Source organism: Rattus norvegicus, chromosome 10 (assembly GCF_021556685.1).
Source record: "Rattus norvegicus strain SHRSP/BbbUtx chromosome 10, alternate assembly SHRSP_T2T, whole genome shotgun sequence".
NCBI lineage: Eukaryota > Metazoa > Chordata > Mammalia > Rodentia > Muridae > Rattus > Rattus norvegicus.
Window position 1 is genome coordinate 74,288,457 of NC_141543.1, and position 10,780 is coordinate 74,299,236.

Consider the following 10,780-nt stretch of genomic DNA (forward strand, 5'->3'; position numbering starts at 1 on the left):
GTATATTGGCGTGGTGACGGTGATGCAGAACCTATGAGGCAAATGGGGAGGGGAAGGTCAAAGGGGGGAATGTTTTGTGACTTCTGTGTGGATAAGGACCCATGGCGGTTCATGAAGTTGGATGTTAATGGAAAACAGTCAACTATAGGAGAGGGAAGCATAGGAGATACATTGAGGGTCGGGTTGGGTGGTTAGGGGAAGGAGATCGGCTGTGTATTTGATGTACCCGGGCCAAGAAAGGGTAGTTTGAACCTCCCTCCCAGTTTGACTTTTCCCTTGAAGAATGCTGACATGGGTAAATATTGACTTGGAGGCAGAGACAAGCTGGCAGGAGATGTGCAGGTCAGCTATGGGGCACTTAGCAAATCCACTGGGGGTAGAGCTTACCCACAATTCCCATTCACTATTGTTCATCCCAGGGATCATCGATGGGAAGCTGAAAATGAGTTTTAAGGTTGGTGAGTGTGGTGCTACCACAACTGGAGGACTCAATGTGGCCTTCCCAATGTCTGAAACCTCCCTCTCTGGAGGCCTCCTGGATGAAGGCAGTCACTTGGGTTGCAGTAAGGAAAGCAGAGGGAAGGGAAGGGGTCATTTATGTCACCTGCTTAAGGTAGCTGAGAAAGGAAACGCCATGTTAATTATGTGTCTGGAATAGGCGGTAACAGCTTGTCTGGGAAGAACAAACTGGCTTAAGCAGTCTTATTTTTATTAATTAGAGAGTAAATAATAGTTGTTGATGTAGTCCATTTGACTTGTGATAAGGGGATCTTAGATGATTCTTTGAAGTTTAAAAGAATTTTTTTTTAGATCTACACAAATGTGTATTTCAATATTCAAAATATACTCAGAAACACATTTTGCATGATAAACAGTGTACAATCTTTTAACAAAACCCCAGCAAAATGGAAACCAGGCAATATAACTTTCACCCAAGTCTTGCCAGTGGTTTCAAGAAAGCCAAACAATAAGAAGAAACCCAGACACCGTATTTTTTAGAAGTGGCTCTGGCAAAGTTTTATTAAAGGAGAACTTTGTTGTTTACTTCTCACCAGTCTGTTCTGGCATGCTTCTAATAATATCAGGGTCACCTGGGTCAATGATAGCCAGTGTGCATGCTCTGTAGTATTTTCCACACACTGTACCCAATTCAATGCTACTGCCACTGTAGTGATGGACACCAGTTTTAGCCAACATGGCATAGTATTCTATTTCAGACTTCCTCAAAGCTGGGCAGTTGTTGGCGAGGATAACTAACATCACTTTGCCTTGTCTGATCATATTCAGAGTCTGTTTGTGCCCCAGCATCTACTTGCCACTTTTCATAACAAGTTGGAGCCTAGAGTTGATCGACTCCAGAGACTTTTTCGTCTTCTTTGCAGCCACCATCTTCTTGCCTTAGGTGCGGGACAACCCCCAACCAAGATCAGATGCCAAGATCTTAAAAGAATTTTTAAAGGAAATAGACACACGTCTTTTTGTCATAGTAGAGGCCTGGAGAAGAATTCTGGGTTAAAAGCATGAACAGTCTTCTAGTTATTCCTGTTACTGGGGGGGGGGGCGGGGGGGGACACAAGCATTTAAACAGAATTCAAACAAAGAAGCAGAAGCATTCTGTTTTGGGCAGGCTACATTGTCCCAAGCTATGCCACTTCAAACTGTAGCAGCAAAATTCTGCCCTTCATTTCTGCAACTTAGATCTCCTGGGTCTCCATTGGCTTTCGGAAGCAGTCCTCCCAGAGGGTTCAACTTGGTAGTCTGCATCTGGCTGTGCCATCAGCCAGATTTGGCAGGTCCCTTCTGTTTAGATGCTTCGATGCCTGGCCAAAGAGAGGCGCCTGCTTCACAGCCCCCCAGCTGCCTGCTCTGGCCGCGCACGCTGTCTCCCTGGTTGTACATTGGCCCCTGACTGTGCGGCACCATAGCCCAGGTGTCAGGATGTTTGCAACTCTAGAAAGCAGAAAGGGAGAGGGAAATAGGCATAGGTGTCTGGTGGCACCCTGCTGGTGGGACTGGGAGTCCGAACCTAAGAGCCAGAGGGCCTGGCGACTCTGTCTCAAGTCCAAAGCAAATGGAGTGCGTGGCAGTAGGACCTTGCAGGCTGGGCTATGGAAAAAACCGTTTAACTCGGTGATCTGACTTTGTGAGGTTGCAGCCCAGGTGAGGCCTTTGTCCAGGGCTCCAAACTCCTGGTGGGGACACAAATAGAGAAGGCGGAGCCAGCTGAGAGATCAGCAGGCACTCCCTCTCCTCTTGCCTGGAGAGAGGAGGGCACGGGGTTATGAGGCTCTTCCTCCATTTCCTTGGTGGGTTCTTGGAGAGTGTAGCTACGTGGCTCAAAGGAAAGAGAAGCAGGGGCTCTGTCTCCACTTTGGCAGAGATACGGAAAGTGGCAAAAGCCATGAGGTGGTGTGGTGATTCGCCGGTGGTTATAAAGGCATCCTGTGGAGTGTTGTCTTGATGGGCCAGGGAAAAAGGGGTGGGGGAGGCCACCACGTGGCATGGCTGTTTTCCCACCACCTCTAACAACTCTTCAGAGTTCAGGGCTGCTGAGCAGGAGGGGAAGCAGATGGGGTTGAGAGCCCACATGGCTTTTTGGAGAGCTGTTTTGTCTTATTGTTTTTAGTAGGAGACCTTAATAGAGCCTGTATTTTTCCAATCCAAGGGGGTGTTTTTTATGCAATGAAGTATACTCCATGATTAAAAAAAAAAAGATACGCATTGTTCAATGCAGCATTTTGGGCTTCTAGGGTTTCCACAGAGGTCCAAAGATGTTAAGCCTTCCCAAAGATCTTAAGAGTTCTACTGGCCACCCTAAATGCTATTTACTGGCCGCTGTGTTACTGTTTACTGTTTTAAATTTTTGTTTTAAGAAAAAATTAGAAAGAAGGTCTTTGCCAACTCTTGTATGGGCTGTTGGCTTTCACACAGAGGTTTAAGGTCCTTATGCCAACACCAGAGAATGCTCTGGCCAGAAGATCCTGTTGAATCCACGTGGGCACCAGCTGTGGTTGGGCACCAGCTGTGGTTGGGCGCCAGCTGTGGTTGGGCGCCAGTGTGGTTCTGCATTCTGCTTCTTCCCTTAGAGTGTCCAGGCACCAGTTGTACAGCAGCCTGGAAGGATGAAGAAGAATCCAAAAGGGTAGGGTTTGCAGGAACCTGGTTCTGATGGGAGTATGGAGGTTGGGGATGGATGGGGGAGAAGGACTTCTCTGAAGATTTTAGACAGTAGTCAATGAAGCAGCTCTCTTAGAGGATCTTCAGCAAAACAATTTGCGCATGCACACTTTATTTGGGGTGAACCAGGCCTATACATGAACCTTGGAGTGTGGGTAGGAGTTTTCGGGGTAAAATGTAAATTATTGGATGAAGTTTAAAGTATTGGGAATGCCTCATTTGCATGGAGAGCCATTCCGGGAATCCCAGGTAATTGCTGGAAAAAGGAAGTTGAACAATTTGTCGACAGCTATCTGAACTTCCTTTGGTAGAGGGTTTGGGGGTCAGGTTCCCCAGAGAAGGTCAGGTAGAGAAGAAGATGCCCTGCTGGAACAGGCATTCTTCCATTTTGCACCAAACTCAGAGGAATATATCGGAAAAAACTGTGTTTTAATTTTTTTTTAAAATTTCTATCATTAGAATATTTAGAAATTATATTTAGAAATATTATATATTAGAAATTTATATCATTTAGAATATTCAGTTATATGATCCCTTTCTCCCTGCTGTATTCAAGGTGAGCGAGCGAGTGAGTGGGATACTTTCATTCTAATAGCCCGATTTCAGACTGGCCCCACAGCCCTATGAATCTGAAGAGAGACAGACCCATAGCTACATGGAGTGCACTTTATTGGGGTCACTTACTGCTCTATGGTGGCAGGAAGAACAGCTGGGTCCCCACAAAGTTGGACATATGTATGGCTTAGGGCAAAAATTGATTTCATCTCAGCTGGATACACCTGGCTTAAGCTTGCATCAAAACCAGACACATTCCAAAGTCCCAAAGACTAGTAGTTTATCCATTTATAATCTGCTGAGGAACTATGCAAGAAAACCCAACAGTTACCCAAAGACACTCATGATGGTTACACCTCGAGATGGCTCTAATCATGTCAGGCTGAATCCATGTGAATACTGTGGACTACATGTGCTGCTTTAAACCTGTACAGAAGAATACGTGCTTTAAATATCTATAAAAACAAATGCTTAGCGCTTCCTAGGTGGTCACTGGGGAGACAGAAGAATGCAGGTGGCAGTACGCCCTCCTTCTCAAGCAATGGCACTGTTCCCAGATCTTGGGCCTAGCTTCAGGGTGCTTATGCACGTCTGAACTCTCTGATCACTCGGGTTGGCACAGACCCGCTTCCTCTTCCTGGTGACAAAGCTGAAGAGAAAAAGGAGAAGAAAGATTACAAACAGAGCTCTCTAGTAAAGAGGGAAGGGGAAACCTAGTCTCTGGACCCTCTGATTTCCCACTCAATGGTCTGTTCTTTCCAGAAGGTAGCTTAGCACCATCATCCCCTCTCTGGGGCCCCCTCTAGACCTTTGAGGTTCACTAAGGACTCCTGGAGTGACTGCTGTCTCCTTCCCTACACCCTGAAGTATCCTCCCCCTCACCTGGTGAGATCCAAGGAGGGGCCTTTTCTGGAAGTCTATCCACCAGGTCATCTAAGCTTCTGGAGGCTCCCACTCCCCATAACACACAATGAGTGAGGTTGACACTTACATGATGCCTGGCTTGGTGCACCCACCACTGGTTGGAAAATAATATATAAATCTTGAACATGGGATCTGTGAGGCATAGGAGAAGCAGCAGTCTGAAGAGTCTTGAAAGCCTGTAGGAAGAGGAATAGCCAGGCTGTTACTCTTAAGAGTGCTGCAGGGGAGGGGTCCCATGGAGGTCGAGAAAGGTCAGAACTCAGGGGATACTTTTGCTCTTAGCAGGTGCACTCAGGCCACCCAGGTATATTTAGAGATGGCATCACTGGGGTGAGTCCCCAAACCACATGCCACTTTCTCCAGAGATGTTCAGCACCTTCAGGGCCCTTCAGTCCTGTCCTGCCATGGGGGAAGGTGAAGCTATAATGCCATATCCACCCAGCCCTTTTAAACATGTCCTATCTGGTCGTTTACCTTGGTGAATTATTGTAGGATTAAAGGGACGATCTTCTTTTACCGTATCTGGAAGAAACAGACAAGGTGAGGAAATAAAGTCATGGTTGCAGCATTTTAGGTGCTCCACTGTTCACCACATATTCCACCCCCAGTTTTTGGTGAACAAGGTGTTTTAGTCAGGGTTCCTATTCCTGCACAAACATCATGACCAAGAAGCAAGTTGGGGAGGAAAGGGTTTTTTCAGCTTCCACTTCCACACTGCTGTTCATCACCAAAGGAAGTCAGGACAGGAACTCAAGGAGGTCAGGAAGCAAGAGTTGATGCAGAGGCCATGGAGGGATGTGTCGTACTGTCTCACTTCCCCTGGCTTGCTCACCTTGCTTTCTTATAGCACCCAAGACCACCAGCCCAGGGACGGCACCACCCACAGTGGGCTGGGTCCTCCCACCTTGACCACAAGTTGAGAAAATGCCTTACAGCCGGGTCTCATGAAGGCCTTTCCACAACTGAGGCTCCTTTTCTGTGATAACTCCAGCTTGTGTCAAGTTGACACACAAAACTAGTCAGTACACAAGGTAAACTCCACCTGTTCAAGTCCAGGGTGGCCTTGAACTCTCTTGAATTCTACAGCATCGAACTGGGAGTGCTGAAAATACTGTGCGCACCAACATGCTGGGCTCCCCTTCTCCCATCAAGAGACAGCTGGAGAAAGAGGCTCTGCTGTTGGATCTCTGTTATCCACTGGGTCGATGGTCTGCTTCAGGCTAGTGTATCTTTTTATGGTGAGATTTACCCCACCCTGTGACCCTTTGCAAATATTTGAGAAATAAAAACATTCTGTAGACTCTCAAGTACTAAAAACGAGCTGCAAACTTAACATAGGTAAGTTAACTGGAAATACAGTTTGTGATAGGCCAGTTGTGTCTACACATCTACAATCCATGACACTCTGCATCAACTCTAGAAACAAATTTCATAGCAACCCAATTGGTGGTATGATGTCCTTCATAGTGTAGTGAAGTTGTTGTTGTTGCTGTTGCTTTAACAACTGTTCATCCCATCAGTATAAAGATATTGTAGGAACGTCACTTTGTTACTATGTTTTCTAGATCGTATCCGGCATAGCAGACAGGCACAAGCTTTTGTGTGTGTGTGTGTGTGTGTGTGTGTGTGTGTGTGTGTGTGTGTGTATGTGTATGTGTGCACGCAAATGGAAGACAGCTTAGTCTTGTGGAAGTAGTTCTTTTCTTCTACCTTTATGTAGGTTCTGGGGATCTAACTCAGGTGGCTAAGCTTGCAAAGCAGAAATCAACCTGCCAGCCTCCTTTAAGTAATTTTTAAGTGTCCAGTTTAATAGTATCAAGTACATTCAAGGTACTGTGTAACAACCACCTCATCCACTCAGAACCTCTCTAGCCTGAAAAACTGAAAGCCAGAACCCACTGAATGTTACCTTTCCTCTTCCTCCCTGTCAGCTTACTGAGCACCACTTGACTCCCTGGGTTTGATTTTTTTTTTTTTAAAGACAAGGCGTAAGTTACTGTGTTGCTCAAACTGACCTCAAACTCAGGATCCCCACCTCAGTTTCCCAGCAGCTGGAATTACAGGCATGCACCACCTTGCCTTTTCTGTCTTTACAAGTCCGCTCCTTTGAAGTGACACATGGGAATGGAACCAGGCAGTATCTGCCCTTCCTGATTGGCATATTCCCCTGGCGATACCGGTTCCTCTGTGTTCTTCCCTTTTGTTGCACACCCCAGAATGCCTTCCCTCTTAGCGGTGAGTAATATTCCTCTGTCCAAGTGTGCCTGTCACACTTTACTTACACACTCATCTACTGATGGATATGTAGTGCCTTCTTCTTTTGTGTGGTGGGAATGAAAATAATTGCAAGAAAGTCTTTCCATGTATCTGTTTTGAATCTTTGGGGCCAATATTTGGAAGTGAAATTGGTATGTGTTGTGTTAACTTATCAAAACTCTACTTATGCACTGCAAAATTCATTATAGCGCCAAAGATTCTGGATAAAATCTTGTAAACCTGCCTTGTGATAACTAGGCAAATGCAACTCAAACAACCTTCCCTCCCTATTTCTCCCCCTCTCTTTTCCTGCCCTCCTCCTTTTCCTTTCCCCCTCCCTCCTTCTTTCTCCTTTCCTTTATCCCTCCTTCATTTCCCCCTTTTCAACTTGTAGTTAGGTTAGCATAGCTGAAAATATAGCTTTAACGGTTGATTTTTAGTGGCTGGAGAGATGGCTCAATAATTAAAGCACTTTTTGCTTTTACTGAGGGTCAGAGTCCAGTTCTCAACACCCATGTCAGGTGACTTCTACTGCCTGTAACTCCGGTTCCAGGGGATCTGACACCTTCTTCTGTCCTCCAAAGGCATCTGCACACAGGTGGGCATGCACACACTCAGACGCATGCATGCATGAAAACAAAATAAATCTGACTAAAATACTGGCATTCGCTTCTCATACCATAGCATAAATTAATGATTCTGGCAGTAAGGCTTAAGCTATAACTCATCCAGCAATTGTTTCCATTGTTCTTAGTGGGTTTCTTTTATAGAGTGGGTTTGCCATCTTTGGAGTGTCCACATGCACAGCCAAGCAAGGAAACATTTTCTGAACTTTAACTGGAACACTAGAGACTTTTTGCTGTGGTTCCCTGGACAACAATACAGTGAGTATTTGTTGACATTTAAGTTGTTTGAAGTCTTACAAATATCTAGTAAAGTTATATTTAACACACAGATGAAGATGTGTTAAAACACACAGATGAAGATGTGTTAAAACACACAGATGACATCTGTGGATTTTGATGTCCACATGGGTGGGTCTAGGGTCCCAGGACACCAAGGGACGGTATAACCAGTATGACTTACATTAAGGACTCACGTGGATACATTGTAACATGCTTCACGTGTTCCAGGCAGAGGTTGCAAAACCCAGAAAAGATCCCAAAAGACCATGTCTTTGTAGACTCCATTCCAGGCTCACCCCTACCCTAACTCTACTACTTACTAGCCTTAATCTTGAAGCTATGACTTCTGATTCAGTTTCTTCACTTATAAAATGACAGCAATCATGGTAATAGAGGAAGATATAGAAAATCAGTGATGGCTTACTATTTTCTCATACAAAAAAAAAGGCAACTTCCCATTATTTAATATGACACCTACCCTACAGGGCTATTAGGAGGAATCGGTGTGCCAACAGCCATGAGATAAACAGAACTGTAGCTGTCCAGCACATAAGAAGCACTAGTTAATGCATTTGTCAAGTGAAAGAATAGTACAGTTAAACGGTCTTGGGTTGAATTGATCACCTGCCTGTCTCACCTCTTCAAAATAACGGCGTTGTTAGAGGTGGTATCTGACACTTCAACCATCATGCCTCCTGCAAATCTGCTTCCCTCCTACTTAAAATTTTACTCCTGTTCTTTTGAGAGCATATCTTAGCCCTGTATCAGCTAAAGAAACTTATCAAGCATAATTGGTTCCCCAAATGGGAGCCAGCTTCTCCGTCGAGTTTCCTCCAGGGCCTAAAGGCTACAGACAGGCAGATCTATAACCTGATGGTGTTTCTTAGGAAATTCCATCACCATGTCAAGGATAGAGTATTTCCAGGAGGGCAGTTGTCTCCTTCCCTAGCTCCACTTCTGCATTTCTCACAGACTTACCCACTGGGTGAGAGAGCTCAGTGAACTCACCTTGTATGAGCCCAGCCTGGGACCCAAGGACGGCCACAAGGATAAAGAATGAAATGGCAGTCTTGGAATGTCTCATCATCCTGAAGGACAGGCCCAGCTGGTCTGGGGATCTCTGCTCACTCCTCCCTGACTGTCTGACCTGCCCTGGTATTTATAAGCTAGGAGGTTCAGGAAGTGCCCAGGGTAGAGCTCAGAATGCTGTTCCTGGCTACATAATACACAACAGGCTAGTTCTAAAAGAGGGAACAAGATTGAAAATGCAACAGGAAGTAAAGGGTCAAGAATGCAACAGGAAATGAGTGCAGAGGTCATGGTGGGCTAGAAAAATAGGGACAATGAAGGGGGTGTTAGAGAGAAAGGTGCCCCCTACTCAAAGGTCTTCTTGATGATTAAGGCCTGCGTTGGACCACATAACTAGTAAGTGGTGGAATTAGGTTAGGAGCTAGCCTGGAAGAGAGTATGGAAAGATATGGTTACTTGCAATATTTTCTGGTTTTTGCAAGCTCCACCCAGAACATGTGAAGCCCGTTATAAGCTAAGGGTCAAGAATTACAGCATAATTAATATTCCCTATAGAGACAACATTCCTTGTATACAGAGATATTTTTAAAAGAATGTTAATATAGCAATGGATTATGCTACATATGTACTTATTAAATAGCAATGAGGTATGGCCCAATTCCCTTCCCAGATGTGAACATGTAATTTTCTGAGAATCTTACAAATAACACTATACATTTCATTATAGTGAAAACATCCCTCAACTTCCTTGAGGGATCCTCATGACCAAGGACGATCTCATATGAGCTGCAATCCTCCTCAATGAACCTCAAGAACCACCCTCTAATCTCATTTGCTAAAAATGAGAAAATAAAGTTCTTAGTAGCCCTTTGGGATATAACTTCCAGAGGCTACCAAAGTTATATATGTGGCTGTTGTAACTTTTTCTAAAAGTGTTTATTTTATGCATGTGAGTACAGTGTCGCTGTCTTCAGACACACCAGAGGAGGGCATCAGATCCCATTACAGATGGTTGTGAGCCACCATGTGGTTGCTGGGATTTGAACTCAGGGCCTCAGGAAGAGCAGTCAGTGTTCTTCACCGCTGAGCCATCTCTCCAGCCCAGTGGCTGTTGTAACTTAACTGTGACTCTCTTGGGAAGTCCATGCCTACACCTGAGTGTGTAATGTCCATTTCCGAAGTGTCCCTATTCACATTCATATATAACTTTATGTTTAACAAAGAATCTCTTTCTAGTAAATTCCAACTCTAGGGTTGGAGAGGCAGCTTGACTGTTGTGCACAAACTGCTTCTGCAGAGGACCCCAGTTTGGTTCTCAGCACCCATAGTGGGCAGCTTGCACCTGCCTGTAACTCCAGCTGCAGAACGACCTGACTGATGTTTCTGGCCCTTGCACATGCACATGTGTGTGGGTGAATAACCACCACCACCACCAACACACACACACACACACACACACACACAGACACACACACACACACACACAGACACACACACACACACACACACTAATTGCAAATACATCTTTATTCTTAAAACCCTCTCATGCTGCTTCAAATTGTCTGCCCTGAATTTCTTTTATACGGTCAAGCACCCTGCTTCATCTGTGCTAAGATCTCTGGAAAGAACTCTCCAGGCAGGTACATGCGGCAGCATGGAGCTGTGCCCAGCTCATGCCCTACTGATTACTGATATCGACATCTTTTCTGGTGGTCACAAATGGACCTGCTCCCAAGCCATGTTGGTGAATTTCCTTGTTGGCCATTTAGCTGCTCTCCTCTGCCCTTTGGCTTACTGGTCACTTTCCTTTCTCTCTGTTTCTGAGCTGAGACCCGCACAGTGTTTGATGAGTGACATTGGCCTTGAATAGAGGACTCTCCTCAGAGCCGTTTATATCCCTCTCTTGGGTCAGATGGTACAATCATGATAGTCCA

The 10,780-nt window shown here is 45.2% G+C and overlaps 1 protein-coding gene and 1 pseudogene across 1 annotated transcript; both read right to left on the reverse strand.

The window, feature by feature from the left end:
* Nucleotides 1-991: 991 nt before the first annotated feature.
* On the reverse strand, nucleotides 992-1,477 carry Rpl30-ps12 (ribosomal protein L30, pseudogene 12; annotated as a pseudogene).
* A 1,795-nt stretch (nucleotides 1,478-3,272) lies between these two features.
* Nucleotides 3,273-8,949, reverse strand: Ccl6 (C-C motif chemokine ligand 6). The gene is made up of 4 exons (NM_001004202.3): nucleotides 8,826-8,949; nucleotides 5,131-5,178; nucleotides 4,724-4,832; nucleotides 3,273-4,381 (listed from the first exon to the last, which is right to left on the reverse strand). The coding sequence occupies exons 1-4, from the start codon at nucleotides 8,899-8,901 to the stop codon at nucleotides 4,267-4,269; spliced, it is 348 nt and encodes a 115-aa protein (NP_001004202.1). The 5' UTR covers nucleotides 8,902-8,949; the 3' UTR covers nucleotides 3,273-4,266.
* Nucleotides 8,950-10,780: the final 1,831 nt, after the last annotated feature.